Source organism: Prionailurus bengalensis, chromosome A1 (genome assembly GCF_016509475.1).
Source record: "Prionailurus bengalensis isolate Pbe53 chromosome A1, Fcat_Pben_1.1_paternal_pri, whole genome shotgun sequence".
In the NCBI taxonomy this organism is placed as follows: Eukaryota; Metazoa; Chordata; class Mammalia; order Carnivora; family Felidae; genus Prionailurus; species Prionailurus bengalensis.
This window is the reverse complement of record NC_057343.1, coordinates 134217890-134241448: the sequence shown is the minus strand read 5'-3', so window position 1 is coordinate 134241448 and position 23559 is coordinate 134217890. Positions and strand designations below refer to the sequence as shown.

Sequence of the window (23559 nt, the reverse complement as noted above, 5' to 3'; positions counted from 1 at the left end):
GCATAGTAAGGACTCAATAACAACTTCTGGAGCAGATGGAGGAAGGAATTAATGAGTAATATATGGATATAGTTAAGTTTGGAAGGACACATTGGTGACTTCTCTTTGAATAATTTTTATTTTGAAATGCACAGAAAAAAATCAGTGACATAAAAATAGAGGGCAATAAATAATTATAAACACTCATGTAACCACTTCCTAATAACGAGAACATGGCTAATGCCATTTCAGTCAAAAACATGGTCTAAAATCCAAAGTTAATGTATTTGCCTAACAGAGAGCCATAGATTATTCAGCCTACTACAGTTCCTCCACACTATTCAAAAACTTGTCTGCCTTCTCCTACAGTAGCACACTTCAGGACAAAGGAAGAAGAGGAAAAATTCTGGACCCTCACGGTGAAGGCTCAGACCCTTTAAGTTAAGCTGCCTTCCAGAAAGGCTTTGGGCAGTTTAATATAACCATCCCCTCTTATCTAGGATCCCAAATCCAATTCCATTCTAAAATGAATGCTATGCCACTTAGGATTCTTGTATTTATGTAAGCCTCTGACTTCATTTTTCTTAAGTTTTTGTGATCCCTTAGAGCAAAAAATTAAGACAGTCACCCTCAACTTCTCTTCCTTTATATTTCACTTCCATTTATTAACAAAACTGCTGCTGGTGTCCAGAGAATTCAGGGAAAAAAAAAAACAACAATCTATTTAGAAACAATTCCAACTTAACTGCTGTGTCAATTCCTATCCATGTCTCCCTTCCTCTGAATAAGGGGGGACATTTGCATTAAAAACAGTATCTCTCTTCCTTAGAATGCACCTGCTCAGGCTGATTAAGCCCCAAGTGGAGTCATAATCCTCCACTTCTGAGATCGCTACCATTCTAACAAAATGAGTTATCACTTGTGTTGAGTCCTGGGGGAGGGGGAGGGAAATGGGACCCATAAAAACAGAACTGGCCTCATATGAGGTAGGAAAAAAGAATGGACAAAGAGGCATCAAGATTCAAGAAAAAAGTACTAACAATATTTTGTCATAAAGTTCATAGAAATGTTAAGTCACATTGTATGCATCATTAATGTGTCCTAAATGAAATTACTAGCCACAGAGCTAAGTCCTTCTCTATTACCAGAAGCACTACATAGGATTTTGTTTTTTCCAAAGGTCATCACTGAGGGCTGCCTGCTAGAACACCAAGTATTACACATTGATCTGCCCCATTCTCATTTCACAGTATAACTTCTTTATCCATAATAAAGGTTAAGGCTTATGTAACTTTATTCAAAATTTTACTAAGCTTTTAAGATGTACTTACAGGCCTATTACAATATGGTTTTAGGGTGGAAGAAAATTAGCACTGTTGAGTTGCACATATTTTCCCCATTCACAAATATACATACCCACAGGATATAATCACTTGAAAATAAAAGCGATTTTATCTGAAAAAAGGACAAGCTACCCACTGGATACTCATCAAGATTTCATATTACACAGTTAAGCATAATGGCATATGATTCTCCCTACAAACTATTTCAGTAATGGTGAGCTAAAATTACAGGGTAACATTTATTTTTTAAATACTGTCCCTCTCCTCATTCTATCAAACGGAGAAAACGGTAATCAACTAAACGTTTCCTGCAATTTACGACCTATATTTAAAATACTAAAATTCTGGTATAATATGTTAGGCTAACAACACACTTTTTTTTTTTTAATTTAAGGGCACAAGAATGTACACAGTGTTGGTAAGAGTTTACAAATCTTTTCTAACATAAAAGGTGACCTTGATAAAGAAATTTATCATTAAAAAAATTAAGTACACTCATTTTATTTCTCTCCAGATACACAAGTAAGCAAAGCATCATTACGGTAATAAACAGATATGCTGAAAGTTATCTGGTAAAATATATATAAGGTTAATGAAATTTAAAATATTCACCAGAATCCAATGTTTTGAGAATATGCATACAATTGTCTTGGACACATTGAACCGGGGAGGCGGGGGGGAGGAATGAGTTTATTTCCCTCAGAAAACATTCTCAGGCATATACATGAGCCTCCTATATGGATTCACAAGCACACATCTGTATCCCTGTATATGAACACAGCAACATTATCTATTAGGAGAAAAGGGTGTAAGCAGCTCAACGAAATTCTACAGGATCCTGCAGGCATTGATATTATAGCATGAATTTTTATGAGTTTTCAGGGAGGAAAAATATTGCTAACGAAAGGTTGATAAGACATGACAGCTCTGAGGAAGTGAAATACATACACCCTGGGGCCCTGCTCACCAAGTCCCAGCCGCACAGGTGGCATGGTCCGAATTCAGAATCCAGTGAGCCCCTGTCACAATGAGGGGCTCTAGGTTCAGAAGCAGGAACCCCATTAATTCTCAAGTATAACACCAACTACTATTGTTATTCCTATAAAAGTTACTCTCACCTAACGGTCATACTTCTGTTAGAGGATCACAACACTGGGGCGCATGGGTGACTCAGTCGGTTAAGCGTGCAACTCTGGATTTGGGCTGAGGTTGTGAAATCATGGTTCATGTGTTCGAGCCCCAAGTCAGGCTCTGCATTGGGATTCTCTCTCTCTGCCCCTCCCCTGCTCATGCTCGCAATGCGTCTCCCCCAAAATAAATAACTAAAAAAAAAAAAAACTAACAAATGACTACAAAAATATACTAGACAAGTGTTACTCTCTACCTCTCTGCATTTCTTGCCACTATTTTCATTACCTCTATCACCCTTCACATGAGTCACAGGCCTGCCTTGGGGGGAAAGACTGGCACTCAGAGCACTGTCATGAAGGGAATGTGCTTTCATAAAAGCTTCCCTAACTTAGGACACCATACAAAGACACCGATGTCCTACAAAGGCAGACAGGTATGCTTCCTTCTGTATTTCCTCTCTCCTCATAGTCCAAAATAGTTATCAGTTCAACAAAATTAAGTAAAAAAATCTTTCTCTTTTTGTTAAATGTTCACTAGCAATTCTCACACTACTAAACAAAATGAAAAGCACAATCATTCTAATGGGAATTACACATGTTAATAGCTGCCTTGCTATTTGAAGATCCACTCAACAATCATCAGGGTAAATATCCAAACTCACATCCAGCTAATTGGAGTCTTCATTTCTGTAAATAGACATTCATATTGGTACACACACACACACACACACACACACACACACACAAAACCTGGAACCTTCAGGGTACAAAATATGCATGAACAATGTAAAGAGAGTCAAATATGCCAAATCCGGGGTTATTCCAAAGACAATGGTCAGTGTCCTCTATGCAAAGCCCTTGGGTCAAAGCTGAAGGTCAGTAAAAACCCAAATACCACAAGTTAGACACTTGAATGGCAACAGAGGAGTAAAAATTGTACCAGTCACTAACTACAAGACCAGGCTCCAACAGTGAGCTCTCTGTAACGCCTGTTTCCTCCACTGTAAAATGAGGCGACTAAACCTTGTGGACTTCCAGTGAGGATGAAAAGGATGATACATGCAAGCCATCCAGCACAGCTCGTGTTCATAAGAGGCTCTCAGGAAATGTCTCCACATCTTTCTCCACAAGCCAACAGGGACAAAGCCAATGCCGCTACACCCCTGGCCACTCACAGAACCACCTGGCAGCCTTGAACAGACACAAGCACACAGAATCAGCATCTCCTAGTTGAACCCTGTCATCTGAAAGCTCCACAGGGGAATCAGATGTGCTCCAAGTTGAGACCACAAATATGGCCATAGCACCAACTTCCCTATTCAACCACAACTGCTGTTTGCTTATTGTGCTCCCAGACTTTTCAAGCATGGTCTTTCTCCCTTCATAAGTTTGCTTCAGTGTTTTATTTTTTCATTTGTTTTTTTATTTGTTTAATGTTTATTTTTCAGAGAGAGACAGAGCGCAAGTGGGGTAGGAACAGACAGAGAGAGAGAGACAGAGAATCCAAAGCAGGCTCCATGTTCTGAGCTGTCAGCACAGAACCCAATGCAGGGCTTGAATTCATGGATGATGAGATCACGACCTGAGCAGGAGTTGGACGCTTAACTGACTGAGCCACCTAGGCGTCCCTCTCTACTTAAAAAATATTTAATTCCAAAAAATTAAAAATGTAATGTATGCAAAGCACCAGCACAGTGCCCAGCACCTAGTAGGCCTTCAATAAGTACTAGACTGAAATATATTCTCAACATTCAAGATTGTCATAGAATACACAAAACAGTATCGGAAAACCCCATATTTTAATGAGCTACTGATTCTGGTTTTATCTCTAGGTAACTTAAGTATCTCACACTCAAATTTAAAGTTTTCTTTTACCTTTAGGAAGAAGAAATTCAATTAAATCATTAACGACAGATTTGATGTTGTCTTTTCAGTCCAGATGTGAATGTGCAAGGTGTCTATTTTCAAGGCTCAGCCTCTTTGGTGGAAGCCATTTTTTCCTGGCTTTATATGTTTTTATAGCATGTTATTACACAGATAATTGAGCATTGCAATTCAGCAACCAATTGTGGATAAGAGCTGCCAGGAAAGCTGTCAGGGAAATTAATTAGTAGAAGGAAAGAAAGGAGCAGTATTTACCAACTATTTACACAATCAAGTCTTGGTCTTCTTTCCAGAATTTGCTTCCACAAACATTTTTAAACGTTTGCCCATTCAGAAGACGGAGACACAGCACCCCCACCCAAATACACCGAAGCCCTTGCCAGCCACTCATCTTGGGAGCTTGAGAAAGCAAGACCCTGTCTTTCCCGGAGCTTCACAAAACTGGTCAATCCAGAAATGAAGTGGTTCACGTCCAAGGAAGCCTTGGTCTTCACCCTCTCCTGGACCAGTACTCTCAGGGGAGAAACTGGGAGCCCGGAGGCAATAGACTCAGATGTTCAGCCAGGCTGAACTGGTCTTATTCCAGGCAGTTCTGCCTCATTAGTGACAACTGGCCGGCCAGCAGGGCCAGACCTCTAGAAACGAATTCTGACATAAAACTTGAACATACAATATTTAAAACTTAAAAACAAAAAAACCCCCTGTTTTTAAGTCCTCTCTTCTTTGAATTCAATTGTTCATCTCGACATGGGGACAGAGAATAAATGAGAGACGGACACACTACACCACCCATGATCGTCAAGGCAAGCTGAGGAGGCTCTAGCTTGAAATTCAGTCTTTCACTGCTGCCACTGGTCACAGAGCTTGCACTTCTCCTGAGCTGCAGAGTCAACTTCTCCCACACACCTACTGACTCAAAAATTTACTACATATTGGAATGCAGCAGCTGTGAGTACGTAGATGAACAAGACAGGGTCTCTGCTCTCACGCAGCTCCCAGTCTGGCGAAGGAAGACATTGTAATGCAACACGCTCAGTGCACGCTCAGTGTGGATGATACCCTACGCCATAAGCCACCGACTTGCTGGGGGTGAGCAAAGGGGAGGACTGGAAGGAAGCACAAGACCTTTGAGCAAAAAGACAGGAAGCGTTAGGTGCCTTATTGGTCTGGACTATAATACTGGGATATTTAGTAAAATCGTACAAATGGCAGAACCAAAATTTTAAGTTTATGGGGTTACAACACTTACAGGAACCAACGTTTTGCTGATGAGTACAGCAGGTATAAAACCTTGACTCATGAAGTCAGACATGCCAAAAAAAAAAAAAAAAAAAAAGTATTTACCTGAAATCAAATTAATTGAGTCCAGGGCCTCTGGTGAAAAACTGGTCCCTCCAAGTCATGTCACACAAAGCAAAGCCTATCATGCTTGCTACTGCATCCTCATTGGCAACCAGGCCCTGAGAGCCCTGAAATCCAACACACCCATGATTCCATGCCCCTCAGGTAGCACCCAGAATCCTTGTCAAGGCAGGATACCAGCCTTGCTCCCTTCCCCTCCAAGAAAGCCTGTTTTCTCTCTCCCTTCTCTCCAATGGAACGCACCCTCTATCCCAAGAGGCATGTCAACACTCTCTGTTCTGTAAATTAAGACTTTTTACAGAGAGACTGAGAAGCATCTCTACTTCAAACTGCTTCAGTTTTCTCCCAGGCAAGGACATGCAAGGCAAGAAATCACTACTGCCTCAGTTCCTGCTTCAAATACTAGAGGAGAGAAAAAGCACAGCAAGACACAGTTTTAATCACTTTAAGATTAATTTGCAACAGGTGCCCCCCACAAACAAAGCAGAAGATGCTACAGACACAGATTCCCCAGGAGGGTGGACAATGAGGTTTCCGTTCTCCGCAAAACACTGTCCAAGAAGCACCTTCATGGTGGGAGGTGTGCAAAGTACCACACCTTTTTGGTCCACAAGAAATCGGCCAGCTCAAAAAAACAGGAGGACCTTCTCCCTGAATGGGTTTCTGTTCTGCAACACAGATAACCTCTAGTAAGACAGATTAACCTTAGAAAACAAAGATGGGGATCTATCATCACCCTCCTCAAGAGCCAAAGACTTCCAGTGATCCCAAATTATCATTTCAGTAAGGGCCAATAAACTCCTTGATTTTTCAGGTCAGACAAATCCACCTTAGAGGAAGAGCTTTGGCTCTATCATTTCATGCATTGACCAGCTGTCTGCAAGCCCTGTGCAAGGAAAGTGAATGGTTCTCGGAGTTAAAGTTAATAGCATAGCTATAATTTCAAATTTCACAAATCCAGAGCACACACTGTGGTTATGCTAAAAATGACCGTGACAGAGAATCTTTGAAGGTCTAGTGGAACTGGCCACACACCCGGGGCCTCGCAGACTGCTTGCTTAGGTATTTTTCCTGAGGGAAGAGTGAGGGGAAGATATGCTGGGCCAGGAAAGAGAGAACAGAGCTCAGAGAAGGTTCATTTGGGAGCTTAATGTTCCTTATAAAAGCACAACTGCCCTCATCATTCCACCTTGGTTTGTACATTTTAATACCACCTCCTATAAGCTTTCCCCAGTCTTGAAGTCCACTCATTTTCTCCAGTCCCCCCTGCTGCCTTGCTTTCTAAGTTTGTGTGGCTTTCGGAAACAGCCATCATATAACACATGGTCCCCATACCAGTAGACCAGAATCACTAACTCTTTAGAGAAGCAATTTCCTCCCATGCTTACAGAATCCTGAAGGAGACATCAAGTCCCCTGAGTTTTATAGAGAGGTTTTATCCGCAGGAGATTCACTTCCCTCCGCACCTCCAACTAGCTCCCCTGACCAGCCTGCAGAAATTGCCTTATAAAATCACAGGGTCCACCTCATAAAACCAGTTCACCAAGGGGTGCTGAGGCCCTGAAACAAGCCCACATAGCTCAGAAGTTTCAAAAAGCTCCTGGATCACGGGTTGCCAGGACAAATCCTCAGCTATGTCAGGAGCCCCACACACACAGGCCATGATTCCTGCCAAAAACCAAGAGGGTGAGAGCTTCTTCAAGCTTTGCAAGGGCGTTTTGAAGAGGAAGAAAAAAAAAAAAAAAAGATTGAGGATATGTCTGAAACTCTAGCTGAGCCAAAAACATCATTGCTCTCCACTTGGCAAATTTCAAGGAAAGAGTAATCAAAAGATATCCCAAAGCAAGGAAATAAAGTGGTATCCTCAAGAGACAGGACCCAAAAGGGCTTATCTGATAAACTCTCACCAAACCTACTTTCTCCCTGAACTCTGTCCTCACCAACAAAAACACCAAGTTCCTTAAGACAATGACTAAAACAGCATGAGTCGCAAACATTGCTTAATTATCTAGGGAAAGATAAATCTTTAAAACAAAAATAATCTTGATGAGAAAGTTATGAAGCTATAAATAAACTGGTATTAAGGAAAACACTACCATCCTGGTAGTGTTTTTTACTAGTAATTTTACATTACACGGGCACAAGGAATGAATCATAGGAGAGGGAAAAACCACCTACCAGTTCCTATTCCTTCTTAGTGAACACATCTGTTGGGCAAATTATTTTATCTGGTACAACCTTCTCCTCCCCTCTTCTTATTTCCATCTTCAAGGCACCAGGAAAACCCTGTAGGGTAAATCCCATCAGGGTGATTCTGTAGTTCTTTTTCGCTCTCCTTACTGACATTACTTACTTTGACCCACATTTTCACGTGTCGATAGTGTACTGCACATTCACACCAACTCACTCCACTTATGCTGTCTCCTAAATCGACTCTGTGTTGCTTTGGGCACGGACCAGATTTTTTACATTTCTTTTGCGTATCCTTTCCTTCCCTCCCACCTGCCAACTCCTACAGAGCTTTGCAAGAAGCAGCTTCAACAAATATCTCCTTGCACACCAGCTCAACCCCACCACAAGAATTGTCAGCAGCAGCTAAGGTACCAGGCAGGAGTCCTACATCCCATCTCCAAGGGCATCTTCACCAGCACCTATTATCAAAACATACTAAGACAACATTTGGACATTCCAAGATTCTATGTCCATCCATTCATCCAGCCCCCCTCCCCCCGTATTTCCTCCCCTTCTGGCCAATAGGCCACAGCAAGAGAGGCACCATTCCTATACTTGAATAATAAATATAGCCCCAGCCTGCAAGTTCACATTAAAATAAGCCTCCCCTGTGGCACCTGGGTGGCTCAATCGGTTCAAAGTCTGGCTTGGGCTCAGGTCATGATCTCCTGGTTTTTTAATTCAAGCCTGTGTCGGGCTCACTGCTATCAGTGCAGACCCGGATTCTAATCCTCTGTCTCACTCTCTCTGTCCCTCCCCTGCTTGTACTCTCAAAAATAAATAAGACATTTTAAAATTTTTTTAATTAAACAAAAGAAGCCTCCCTCCACAAACCACCACAACAGGCCCTAGTTTCCTAATAGATCCTAAATGAGCAGCTGTTTTACCCACAAATGGAAAGCTGCCCCACCCCTGAAAGTCAAATTAGTCTGTTCAAGATTTTTTTTAAATTTCATGATAATTTTGTTACATAACCTGCCACTTTACATCCAAGCCCACAGACAGAATAGCAGCAGTAATTAAATTTACATTCTTAGACGTCCTTAAGTGTCAAAATAAATTCCTAAGAACCGCAGGTAATAGTATCTGAACAATTCAAGACCGTGCCCACGTGATCACAGGATTTTCAAGAGTATAAAGTGAGCACCCCCTGACATTTCTCAGCAGGGCTTATTCCTATCACTTGGTAAACCTGTATTTATCATTTGTTAAAGTCCGTGTTTCACTTTCTCTTTAATTACCACCGACTATCTCTGATGGAACCATCCCACCGGTGGAACTCAGCTGCGAGCGATTCTTTGGGGGCCTTCTCCATCTCTTGACATGAACCAGCTGCACGAATTCCAGAACCTAGCTGTCACCCTCTCCTGAGAGGAGGGTGGACACATGGGAGAGAGAAAACCAGCAGCTCTAGACATTAGGAAGACAAACATCCTCTACTTGCAGGGATGCAGCCACCCTTCCTCACACTGTAGAGTCAGGTTCAGAAAAGAAAGAGGCCCCAGAAATCACACATTTATGTGCAAGTTCCCCAGTGGAAGGAGGATATGTGCAATTACTAAAAACCTCATCTACAGGAACTAGGTAATTCATGTGATGGGTGTTAAACTAAAAGAAAAAGCACAGCAGAATTTTTTTTTAAAGACCATTTCCCTTATTTCTATTAAAAGTACTTGGCCTATCTAAAAAGGTATTCTGATGGGTTTTCTGAGGTAACCACCTTCTACCTTATATTCTCGGCCTTCACATGTCTACCCCCTTAGAAATGAACTGAAAACTGCCGGGGGACATTTTGCTTCTAGTTAAGATGATTTGCTCCCCGTATGTGAAGGAGTCTCGGGCGTCCATGACAGTGTCCTTAAGACAAAGTAAGGTCACTGCCACACCTCCAGGAGGAGCCCCAGAGCACAGGCTGAGAGTGCTCCCCTGGCTCACTAGGGCCCTGATCAGCCACATGGGCAGATGTTGACAATTAACACCAATGATTACTTGTGCCACAGGCATCCACCTCCAGAAGCTGCTATACGGCCCCCAACACCATAGGGAAAAGAGGCCCCTCCCCAGTATCCCATTCATTCTAGGGGTTAATTATACTTCTATAGGCTGGAAACCCAATCACCCTTTAAAACTACATGTCTATGGGACTTCACACTCCAAGTTCCAAACAATGGACTTCCAAACAAACTTAGAAAAAAGGCCTGACAGCTAAGGCTAACAGCTTAGGCTAGAGATACCACCATCTTTAAATAAATAAGTAAGTAAGGAAGGAAGTAAAAATAGTCTACTCCAAAGGCTGGGCAGGTAGGATCCACAACAGTGCAGGAGAGAGCCCTGGCAGCCAGGTAAGGCAGAGACCATACAAACTTTTCAAATCAAAGAATTTTATCAAATCAGAAATTGCTGGTCTAGGACATCAGAATGATAAACTTATGATGGGACATGTGGCCCAAACATGGCCCAAACATAACAAAACTGACCTTGTTATCCAGAGTTACACTCCTCTGCAAGACTGGGAGATAAGAGGTAGTACCCTCAATTTATTCTGATGAATGACAGAAACATACCAAATAACTTTAAAAGATGAATAAAAGAGGAACATGAAACTTTTTTTTTTTCCTGTATGTTCAAATCAGCATAATCTGAAAGGAAGGATCTATGGGCAAACATCCTTGTGAGAATTCCTTTCAAGAATAAGTGCCTTGGGGCGCCTGGGTGGTGCAGTCGGTTAAGCGTCCGACTTCAGCCAGGTCACGATCTCGCGGTCCGGGAGTTCGAGCCCCGCGTCGGGCTCTGGGCTGATGGCTCAGAGCCTGGAGCCTGTTTCCGATTCTGTGTCTCTCTCTCTCTCTGCCCCTCCCCCGTTCATGCTCTGTCTCTCTCTGTCCCAAAAAATAAATAAACGTTGAAAAAAAAATTAAAAAAAAAAAAAGAATATGTGCCTATCCACAGATCAGAAAACACATTTGCCTACCAAGTTTGTAAGAAAAAAAAAATACTTTTAGAACAAATTACATGCTAATGACAACAGTAAAATTGTCATGTTTCTGTAGTAAGAGGGAAACAAAAAATTGGAGCTAAAAAGGACATCTTACTTCACCATACATGAAAACCTTGGAAGCTATAAACCACCCAGTAACAAGCCAAGACAGTGTCCAGACCTCCCAAACTCTCAGCTAACACTCAGCCACTACTTATACAATTGCCAGAATTCCCACAACACATATGCACTGACAGCAGCTTTTGCCTAAGCACCAGTGAGTACAGCCCAGCATCACTGTTAATGTTTTAAGGCTGCCTATCAATATTTCATCAGAAATTAAAATAATGACTTTAAACATGTGGCCAATAACGGCTTACTGCTGCAACTGTGATTGTTCAGTTTCCCAAAGCCAACCAGAAAATAAAAACCGGTTTATGGTTTAAAACCTTCATTTGTAGAAACTCTCCTGGCCTATTAAGTGATGACCTAAAACCCAAGATCATAGCTTTAAATCCTAGCCCTGACTTTAACTTCTAGAGACATTTAATCCAAACTCTTCATGGCAAAGGCACAGGGACCCCTCCGCTAAGTGGCATTTTCATTAACGATCATTCATTTATTCTTGGCAGAGCATCAAAGGCTCTGTGCTAGGATCTTGGATACACAGAGAACAAACAGGGACCCTTAAGGGTCCACTGTTCTTCAACAGTCTTCTCAAACCTGTTCCTTCCTTTTCCTCCCTTGTTTAACATCGAGAAGATCACTGAGCTACAGCTACAGCAGGGTAGTGCAAACCAACCAAATTACTAGATTTTAAAAGACTTTGGTAGGGGCACCTAGGTGTCTCAGTTCGTTAAGTGTCCGATTTCAGCTCAGGTCATGATCTCACGGTTCGTGAGTTCGAGCCCCGCATCGGGCTCTGTGCGGACAGCTCAGAGCCTGGAGCCTGCTTCACATTCTGTGTCTCCCTCTCTCTGCCCCTCCCCTGCTCGTGCTTGCTCACGCTCTCTCTGTCTCTCTCTGTCTCTGTCTCTCTCTCTCTCTCTCTCTCTCAAAAATAAACAAAACACCTGGGTAAAAGTTCAGTGAATAAATGCATGTAAAGCCCTCAGAATGGTGTCTTAACACATAATATGGCTCAAGTACCATTTTGTGCAACATGTTATTGTTCACTCTACACTGTTCACTCTCCCTGTTGAGGGGATTCGAGTTGACAGGACACTGTTCCCACTCAGAGGAACTCACAATCTAGTGGGAGATAGATCAATTATTAACTATACTACCAAAAAAGTGTACAAAATGGGAAGGAGAAAACCAATGAAATAGCAGAAAATGCTATCCAAACTTAAGTGCTGTACAGATATTAACAATATAGACGAGATCTGGCACAACCCAAGACAAAGAGGTGCAGCACAATCCTCACAAAAAGAACTTCTGCTGCTACCTTCCACTTGTTTCTAAATGGAAGGAGAGATGATGCACATGTTTCATTAGTTTCAGAGGTACAACACAGTCCACTATCTTCAACTTTTAAAATTAAAAAAAATATTGTCTACTTTCATCAAGACTACATGCAATTTTATCCTCACTACCTCCACTTAAACACTTTTACATCTTCAATGGTTTTCAAAGATGATTGATGCCCAAAGCAAGAGCCCTAAAGCAGAACAAGATGTCAAATGATTAAAAAAAAAAAAAAAAAAAAAGTACCTTGTTCACAGAATAGGAAGGCAGGAAAACCACACCAGGACGTTACAGGGGGAAAAGCGAAAAAGTGAGAGCAAAAAGAGCTTTAAAATTCTTTGAGTCATACAATTCCATAACTGAGAAAGGCCTTTCTCCCAAATATTCTGTTCAACTAAAGGTTTACTACAATCTCCCAACTAACATGGTTTGTCATGTTCTTTTTAAAATGCCAGCAGCCAAGCTACAGAGGAAAGGGAAGAAAAATTGCCAAATGGTCAAGTTGCTTCTCTACCGGCATAACTCCTCCCAGTTGGTCTCATTCCCTAATTTTTTTTTTAATTTTTTTTTTCAACGTTTATTTATTTTGGGGACAGAGAGAGACAGAGCATGAACGGGGTAGGGGCAGAGAGAGAGGGAGACACAGAATCGGAAACAGGCTCCAGGCTCTGAGCCATCAGCCCAGAGCCTGACGCGGGGCTCGAACTCGCCGACCGCGAGATCGTGACCTGGCTGAAGCCGGACGCTTAACCAACTGCGCCACCCAGGCGCCCCCATTCCCTAATTTTAAAATTGTTACACTCAGCTTGCTCCAGGTGGAAACGTTCTAATTTCCAAAGTGCAACTCATGAAAACAAAAGGGTTTGTTTGTTCTTAATGAAGAGTTCAAAGTTGTAATTTCCATTTTCTTTCTTCCAGTAGTGAATCTGCACCATGCCTAAAACCCACCCGTCACCGCAGATTGAAATTAGTCTAAAAGATCTTAGAACCGCTCTAACTGTACTTCTCTTCCTAGCCAGCAGTTAACAGCTTGTGCAGACAACTAATCAGTGTACGAAGAACAAAATGCCAAGAAATTCCAAGGAAATTAAGTGGTACATTAAATAAAATTTACAAAAGTACTATTTCAAAGAGTAAGTTAAAGTACCATAACACAAGGCAAAGAGAAGTTAGTCTTTTCTTATTTGACAGGCAGTTTTCCTCACATTCTCCATCACTCTCCCATGCTCACACAGCACTCGCTTAGTCTTTAAAACTGCACCAAATTTACCTGGCACTTCTACTCACTAGTCACAAGAGAGCCACAAAAATGAAAGGTCAGCATTTTCTTGAGTCTTCCTGATAGGTACTCTATTCATTTGAGATGAGACTGAAGTTCTCCTCCCTAGGTAAAACTTCTCAATGGTCCTTTTTCTTGGGCTGCCCTTCTGCCTGGAGCAAACATTCTCCTCATCTTGGCTACACCTGAGAATCCCCAGAGCAGCCCTCTTAAATCAAGCCTAACAAGGGGCACCTGGGCAGCTCAATCCATTAAGGCTCTAACTCTTGGTTTCGGCTCAGCTCATGATCTTGCGGTTCGTGAGTTCAAGCCCCCATCAGGCTCTGCACTGCTCAGACCCTGCTAGGGATTCTCTTTCCCCCTTTCTGGCCCTCCCCCGCTTCCTCTGTCTCTCAAAATAAATAAATAAACCTCAAAAAATAAAAAATAAAACCACAAGCCTGAGGTGATGACTTCAAATAAGCATCAAATAAATTCAATTAAGCTTCAGATGATTTCAACTAAACACTCCAGCTAAAACTATGGGAGTAACAAAGCAGATTTTCTGAGTGTATGTTACATGTGTAGGAGCTATAAACACTCCTACAGAGCCAATTTATTCATAATGAACTTGTTTGTGAAAATAATCCTTTAACCTTTTATACACGAAATAGATTTCATCATCACTGCATCTCATTTCAACATCTTAATGCAGTTTAGGTAGCAATGACTTCCCTAAGAAGCAATTTTAAATTTTTAATTTCTGTAATATACGTCTCAATGACATGTTCAGTGACATAAAATTTTAACCAATTCTAACCCAATTTTACTTTACTTCCCTCCCGCCGATGATGCACCAGGTCCCTTCCCGCATCACAGAAGGTGTGTCCACCTCTGCACAAAGAAATGCCTAAACGACAAATGTTAACACCAGAAGTCAGAGATATGATGGCATTATTTTTAAAACACAGAAAGGCACAAAATTATCAGACAGGAGCGACCTACATACCTAACTTCTCAGCTTATCAAAAATGTAGCTGACCAAGTTCTAAGAGGCCAAAGGACCCACACCCAATGTGCAATTATTAACGTACATTCAACTACCCAAACTAAACTGGGTGCACCTGTGAGCTTGCCAGCCACTGAAAATACCACTAAATTACAGTGTCAAGAATAATAAAATTAAATTTTCATTTTCCACATGATAGCCTATGAAATTAGTTAAGAAAAGAAAGCCAATCTAACAGTACTTCCTCTCTCTCACACACATCCCCACCTCATCCCAGCCCCCAATATCAGTACAAACCACTGGGGCTGAAAGGCTCAGTGGAAATAAGTATCATAATCAAAATTATATCGACTGTGTCCAAGAGAGGAATTGATGGGCTGGCAAAAGAGTACAAGTCTAGGGTACAAATTCATAGGCTGTCTCACAGACACATGTGGCTAGTAATGAATTCAAATCATTAAATAAGCAGTGAATGCTCCTTATTAAGTGGGAGGGACCACCAGAAACTGCATACAAGTTCTATACATTGACATGTGACTTTGATGTATGTGTGCCGCTGACCACGGTCCTGAACCAACATTTCCCCTTTGGGGGAAGGCTTTTCTCTCCTTTCCTTCCCAGGAATTAGGAACCAGGTGAGAGTTCATGGAGACAGATAATGAAAGAGACAAGTACACAGAAGCTGGTGGAGGATAAGATTTCTGTTAAATCTTATGTTATGTTCTGCTTTAACCCAAGAGAACAGTACCAGACAAGAAACCAGACAAAATATCAGAGACATAAAAGAGAACAAGAATCTCTGAACAATGCAAAGTTGTATAAACAGCAGCCTGAACAGGTTCACAAGACAGAGCACCAGGTTGGTGAGAGGTGCAGTCCCTGCAGTAGCATTTGAATTTTATCAAAAGTGCTCCTAGATTGTTTTTATTTTTGCCTTAAAGGTTGACATGTCTACACTGCCCCAAAGGGACACAACAGAATGGGGGGGGGGGGCGGGGGACAATTTACATATCTTAATTCTTGTACTTTTAAAAGTACAATCACACTTCTAATAGATTTCCTCTCTGTAAAGTTGGGGTGGCCCTTGGACCACCTGCCTTGCCCCACTCCACCCTAATTCATATATAAACCAAAGCTGGCTTCCAAAAAATCATTTGATTGGTCTTATTACTCCGTTCTCAGCCTCCAAATCATTACCTTGGATACTTAAGTGCATGGTCATCATCTCACCAGCCTCACCATACAACTGACATGCTGCCTTCTGACTAAATCCCTGGGCAGAGCCAGTAATTTACATGTTCATACAGTTGTTTAGGATATTATTAATAAATGATCACTAAGAGCAAGTTCCATGAGTAAAAGAGAGATCATATCTTAATAGAAGGGTTAATGAACCATACATCATAAAGCTTTCCTGTTAGTACATTATAAGAAATGCTCTATGAAATTAAAAGTGATAACTGTGCTACACATCTACCTACTCGTGAATGAAAGGGCCTGTCATGACTACCAACAAAACATGCTAGTAGCATAATCCATCAGGGAAGGGACCGCTAGGCTTCTAATTATTCCTGGCTATGTCATAGCCATTCTGCATAAACCAGCTCCTCATGCTCAGTAATAACAAATGCTGCTACGGAATACATACTATGTGCAAGGCATCATGCTGGCTACTTCATATAAAGTATAATTCTTAATTCTCCTAACAACCCTCTGCAATAAATGTTGCCATGTCCATTTGACTGATGAGGAAACAGTCTCAGTATTAAAAACCTTTCCAAAGTCACACAACCTGTAAGTGGCTCAGTGTCATCAGTCCGTACCTTCAGGCACTACTGACTCTCACCCAGGGCAGAGAAAAACTGGCTGCTAGCCCTTAAGGGATGAAGGAGAGGAGCACATGCCCTTTCCTGACAACACTACAGAACACCAGAATGTGATTATAAATGACATGAGGTTTCTTTCGTATAAAAAGTACAAGCATCTCTTTTAAGATACACATGTGCATGCATGCATGCGCGCACACACACACACCCACTCAGTTTTCTTCAATGGCAGGCCACCCTATTATGGATCCTTCTCATTGTGAGAAGGCTCTTTCTACACTGTATCATGTTTGCACCCCGCACTATAGTTCTTCCACAACCTTCCTCCAAGGGACAAAGTGAGAAACAATGGGACTCATGCACTGTATCCACTAAATCTAATACACAGCTTTGTCACTGACTGTAATACATAGTTAATACATAGGTTTGTCACCAACTGTAAAACAGTGGCAAAATATAAATATGACCTTTCCCTTGAATACCTCAGACCAGAGGTAGAAAAGGCAAAATCCTTAGTTCTCTGATGCTGATCAGCACTTCTCTAGGAAGATACAAACAAGCTAGATTCTCATAATGTATATTAGCTCACCAACACCACACTTCCCACCGACGAGGAATCTCATACAATCTCAGGGCAATTTCCCCTTGTATTCACCTTGGGTAAATATTTCTCTGTAATTTACTGTGGAAATGAGCTATTCCAAGGCCCTCTTCTCAGTCACCATTCCCATTAATAAAGTTTTTCCTTCAAGAAAATAGTAGGCTTAAGGCAACATCACAGTGAAAAGGAGCATTAATATTCACACTATGGTATTCTCTTGAAGAGAGCTCAATTCTTTTTCTACAGTATTTGCCATGTGTTTACCTGGGGCACTTGAACTACCAGGAATGAGCCCCCTGTTCCATGTACACATCATTTATTAAGATGCCTTCTTCTAGGTTATCAGCTCCAATCCTGGAACATTTAAGCAGGCTACACAAGCAGTTCCCAACAGGTGGGCTTCGTGCTTCCTGCCCTCCCCAAACACAAATCTCACCATACCACTATCTCGATTCAAATCCTTCAACGGCTCTCAGCACCAGCTGCTGCAGCACTCTCAAGTGTCATCTGATGTTATGCTCCCCCCTCCTCCATGCCAAACGACCCGCAGACCCACCATACTCTCTCCCACTTTAGGGCCTCCAGCTACCTGCATGGCTCTTACCCATGGTATCTCCCAGCTATCTCCCCGCTCATCCATTATGTCTCAGCTCAACATCACCTCCTCAGTGAGGCAGTTCTCACCTCCCAGACTAAGAGAGCTCCATGATATAGACACACTCCCTCACAGCCTGCTCCTCTGTTCCATTTACTGCCTTTGAAACCAACTAATTAATAATCATGTGTTGTGTGACCATCTCCCTCAACTACACTAGAAGCTTTGTAGGGTCCAAACTATCTCTGTCTCATCCACTTTCATGTCCTTAATGCTGAGGCCAATGTGTCACTAGAGTCTCATGCAATATATATTGGTTGACTGATATTCTCAACTCTCCTATCGAAATGGTGAGTCAAAAAAGTAGACAAAATAATAAATGCACCAAGATTTATGCACTGCTTTTGTTCAAATTACGTAGCTGCTGTGATTAATAAAATACAAACTCAGGGCGCCTGGGTGGCTCAGTCGGTTGAGCGTTCAACTTCGGCTTAGGTCATGATCTCACAGTTTGTGAGTTCAAGCCCCCTGTAGGGCTCTGTGCTGACAACTCAGAGCCTGGAGCCTGCTTCTGATTCTGTGTCTCCCTCTCTCTCTCTAATCTCTACCCCTCCCATGCTCATGCTCTCTCTCTCTCTAATAAATAAGCATTAATAAAATAATAAAATAAAATTCAAACTCAATGAAAAGCTTTACTGAATTCATAGTTGTTTTTTGCTATTTATTTTCTTAAACAATGAACAGCAGAAATTCATGTACTGCATCACTACTGTGTGCAGGAATCCCACAAACACATCCCAGGTATTATTAAGAGCAGCACTCAAACACCATTCAATAGAACAGTTCAAAGACATCCCATGACTGTGCCTATTGTCACGCAGGAAACTGTTCCCCAACATACGCCAATAAAACAAAACTTTTAGTATAGCAGAGTATAAATGAGCCACTTTATATATGGAGTTGAAAATCCTTTTAACCACTAAGCCTTTTCTTTTTCAGCCATTCTAAGAATCCTTCCAAGTTTCAAGTTCTAATAGACACAGTGAAAAGCGGACTTAATACACAAGTCCCTTTAAAGGTATTTTGAGTGGATCCTCAGTGATTTAGCTTTGTTCAAAATTTACCTGGATCAAAAAAATTTTTTTTACCTGGATCCATGAGGTATTTTTGATAAGAGATCTAGAGGTCTGGGCATAATTCACAACATACACAACAAATGAAAACACACAGAGTCACCGTTCAATCAAATGCATAACTATTTTCAAAGATGTCCTTTTTTCCTCATTCATTCAATATATACTCACTGAGTCCGTACTAATATACTAGAGGTACTGTGCTAGGCATATAGGACAAAATCCCTGCCCCCGAGGAGGTCAGTGATAGACAGCAAACGGTACCTGAGTACTTCATTAGTGTCATCACACGGTACTTTGGGAAAAGACAGGACAAAGTTGCCTACAAGTAAATCTCAGAAATGTGGTCACAGCAACAGTCCCCCAATCTAGATAGATGCCTGTAGATCGACAGAGCCACCAACCCTCAACACCCGCAGACTCCAAATGCACAGGCTTAGGGAAGCAGCGGAGGAAGTCAGATGCAGTTTATTAAACTAAGTGATATGCACCATCTCTAACTCCCAGGTGTTTAAATACAGAAGAATGCAAACACTGCCTTCTTATTGTTTTTAAGCAACAAAAGTGTAAAGGGCTGATTTAAGTCTCTGACACCTAGTAAGTTTACACAAATATTGATAGTAAGATAAAATACATAATAGGTCAAACACTATTGATATACTCAAATCAGCTTCAACAAGGTTGCCAAAAACAAGTTAGCACTGCAATTATACACCACATACTTGAATTTTGCTGTTTTTTTTTAAATTTATTTTAATGTTTATTTTTGAAAGAGAGAGATCAAGCATGAGCAGGGGAGGGGCAGAGAGAGAAGACACAGAATTTCAAGCAGGCTCCAGGCTCTAAGCTGTCAGCAGAGAGCCTGTGGCGGGGCTGGAACCCACAAACCATGAGATCATGACCTGAGCAGAAGCCGGGTGCTTAACCGACTGAGCCACACAGGCGTCTAGAATTTTGGTGCTTTTTAAAAAGTGATGCAGAAAAAAATAAAAATAAATAAATAAATAAAAAGTGATGCAGTAAGTTATTATGAGAAGAAAAAAAAAAAAAACTTTGGAAAACAATGACTCTCCCAAGCTAGACACAACAATTTAAAGATCTAAATGAACCTCTTTCCATTTTATGCATTGCACTTAAGCCTTTTAAAGCATTATACTCAGCACCTTGCCATAGTAGGACATTACTCTAACAGTGCCTTGCCATAATACGACCTGATTCAAATGAAATCTGTTTCCCAGCTTATGCTAATAAAATGAGAATAACCTGAGCAGACACAGCCTCAGGTTCTCTCAAAGTAGCAGGTTAATTACGCATAAAAATAACAAGCCAGCCCAAGTTTGTACTTCCATGTCACAAGATATTCATCACCAATGAACTTGAAAAATTAATATTTACTTAGCACTTCATGCTATATATTAGTGTGCTAGGATTACATAAAATCGCAGGTATAAAATGCCTAACAACTCTATTGTTGTGATTCCCATTTAAAGGTGAAAAAACTGGGCCTGCAACTAATTGAATGGTCCACAATCCCACAGCCAGTTAATGCGGCAGAGCTGGGAAGCACACCCATGTCTTCCCACTAAACTTAGTGTTTGCAACCCAGTGTTCCTGACTGAACCCTCTGGAATGGTGCTTGTAGTTGTGTGCATTTTCTGAGGAGCCGGTGGAGAGCTGACATTAGATTTTCAAAGAAGCCTACCATCCCACAAAAGGTTAAAAATCACTGCACCATACCATCACCCAGGTAAAACCAGAAAATGCACACTGGACTTTAACGCCTTTCACCAAGACTACCACTTCTCGGCTCCTGAGGAGGAAAAAAAAAAAAAACTCCACAGTTAACAGTTTCACTTTAAAATTCTCACAGCCAAGTCAAGATTTCCACTCCTGGATAACTTCCAGAAACCTCTGCCACAGAGTCAGTTACACAATAAATTGCAATACTGTATCAGTTTACATCCAATTCTGAGATTTCACAAATAGTGACCAATGTTATTTAGTCATTTCACTTTCCAAAATGTGTTTCAATCAACCAGTCCTCACTGCATTGCCTGAGAAATAAGCTATCATTATATCTCTTCCCAGGAAGTAAAACACTGTCACCATGAGGCCAGGCAATAAGTCAGCTACAGAATTGGGATCAAAAGTGAGAAGCTCCTTGCTTGCCCCACCCATATGCAAGACTGTGTCATTTACCCCAGAGCAACCTCTCCTAGCTACAGACAAAACACTGGGCATCTTCTTGACCAATGACAACACTAAATTAGAATCTACTAGTAAATCAGTGAATTAGGGCATACCCCCAGCTGCCCAATGACAAGTGCGCTCATCTTGAAAGTTGAGGCAGATGTCACAGGATAAACACATGGCACATGCCTGACATCTTAAAAATGAGATGCAACCACTGAGGGACTCTGACAGTTCTGTGGCAGGTATGGCACTCAGCTTAACTCCTGGCATTCTGTCCCTAGGATCAATCTGAACATTTGATCCATCCTAAATTCCTGATCAGCAAAAAAGAGTATTTCTGTGGAAATGAACTTTAAGTTACCTGGTTCAAACCCCTCATTCTACAGATAAAACCATACCTCAGAGGAATGAAACCACTTGCCTAAGGCTCCTAACTCAGACCTCAGAAAGCAAGTCTCCAAACACCTGTCCAGGATCCTTGCAATTCTCCAGGGCACTGGAAAATCGATCATGGTTACTGCCAGAAGCTTGGCCATCGACCAAACAGCGCTGCTCCATCTCTGCCTCGCCAGGACATCACTCCCCTCACCCTGTGGCAGATCCACTCTCTGCCTCCAGAATGAGGTCCCTGGGGGCCACTGGCAGGACACTGACCTCAACATGCACATTCTGAGGGATAAAGACAATTACCTACTAAAGCTAACCCCATCCAGGAGGAGAAAAAATAGGACTCTGGCACTGAGAAATTAACTTCACAAGGACTCTATGTTAGGACGATGTTTTATTTATAGCCCTTCCTGAACAAGATGACTTAGGCACAACTCTCCAAAGCAAACAATCTAAAAGATAATAAAGAACCTTATGCTTCTCTAACTGTGCTCCAAAGCCCCCCCAACACACCCCCTGCCAAAAAAAAAAAAAAAAAGCCAAGGAAAGCTATCTAGAGGACACCAAAGTCATACGCTCAATGTGTCAGGACGCGACCCACAAGTTTTGGATGAACGTTCTTCCAGGAGACCAGGATGGAAACAGTCTCCCGGAAGAAAATCAGGGGTTCTCTATCCAGTCTGGCAACCAGCGCGCATCTGGACACCCAGGACCAAGTCCGAATGAGAGATGCAGGCGTGCACGACAGTGGCGCCGGCCGAGAGCTCGGAGACCCGCTCTCTCAGAGGACCCACGCCGCGGGGACCAGCCAAAACCACCCGCAGGTGATCCCGGGCAGCCGGCGTCACTGACACGCCCCGGTGAAACTCCACGGGTACCACTCCCACTCTTCCGCCAGGACAGACACACCGTCTCTTCCCCTCACACCCATCCCCTCACCACACTCCCTCTCCGCCCGAGAGCTTCGGCGGGAAGCAACGCCCACTTCGGAAAAGAAGATCTTAGTTGTGGGGACCAGCCGGGCGTCCAGATCACTCATTCACAGAACCACCGTAGCAGACACAAACATTAAGGAGTTTGCTCTTTTGACTTAAAAAGCACACGATCAGGCCGCACATGAAGGCACACACACTGAGGTAACAGCCATGAGAAGTCAATGACCCACAGGGAGGCTCCTAACTGCCAGCACCCCGGGCTCGGGGCAGAGCACCTGGGGTCCCTCCCCCTCTCCACGCCCCGGGGCGCCCAGCCGTGGGCCGCGCGCGGAGTGGAGAGCTGAGGTCTCCCGACAGCAGGGACCCGGAGGGGGGCGAGCGGGGGAAGGCGGGGCCCACCTCCTCGTCCTGCTCCTCCTGGGACGCGCTGCTGCCCCGCGGCGCGGGCGGCGCGGTTCCTCCGCGGAGCTGCGGCGGCGGCGCACAGACTCCAAGCTCAAGCACCACGCGCGCGGGAGCCCACGCGGCGGGCGGCGGGGCGCCTAGGGCGCCGCCCGGCGGCGGTGGTTGCGGCTGCTCTCGAGAGAAGCCGCCGGGCTCCCCTTCCTCCGACAGAGTTTCTGAGCCCGAGGAGGACTCGGCCGAGGAAGCGCCAGGCGAGGATGCGGCGGCCACCGCAGGGGCAGGAGCCCGGGCGCCGTGGCCGCTGCAGCCACGGGGCACCGGCTCCGGCGCCTCCGAAACTTTCTCCCCCATTTCCCTCTCGGGCCCAAAGTGCAGCCCGAGGGACAGCGGGGACGCGGCGGGCACTCAGCGTCTCCAGGGAAAGCTGCGGGCTGCGCGGCTCCGGCTCGCTCTCGCTGCCGCTCCCGGGCTGCGGGGAGCCCCGCCGGCGACTACATGGCCGCGGCACGGCCGCGGGAGCCCGCCGCCAAGTTACCAGCCGCCCAGATTTGGCGGCCGACCGGGGCTCCCGCGCGCGGGGAGAGGCCAGCTCGAGCCGGCGCTCTACGCTCCACAATCCTAGCGAGCTGCGCCCGCGCCGCCGGGACTGCGGCTTCGCCAGCAAAACCTGCCTCCGGGCAGGAGCGGGGCCGGCGGAGGAGACGGGCAGCCAGGGGAGCCAATGGCAGGGCAGGCGCGCCGGTGGGCGGAGGCTGCGGTGCCCCCGGCCGCACGGGCGTCAGGTAGGGGAGGCGGGGCGAGGCGCGGGCTACGGGATCCGGCGGAGCGCTGGGGCCCCCGGGA

General features: G+C 43.6%; 1 protein-coding gene across 7 annotated transcripts in view; it reads right to left on the bottom strand.

Annotated features, from left to right (window-relative positions):
• MAST4 (microtubule associated serine/threonine kinase family member 4) overlaps positions 1 to 23350 on the bottom strand; it is a 567241-nt gene extending 543891 nt beyond the window's left edge. For 3 of the 7 annotated variants that reach the window (XM_043591535.1, XM_043591545.1, XM_043591552.1), the window contains exon 1: positions 22711 to 23336. In XM_043591535.1, coding sequence (XP_043447470.1) covers positions 22711 to 23067 — 357 coding nt within the window. In that variant the 5' untranslated portion in view covers positions 23068 to 23336. Of the gene's footprint in view, positions 1 to 22710 lie in introns of all 7 variants that reach the window. The other 4 variants (XM_043591561.1, XM_043591586.1, XM_043591569.1 and 1 more) reach the window with 3 other exon arrangements.
• Between the last annotated feature and the right edge of the window lie 209 nt (positions 23351 to 23559).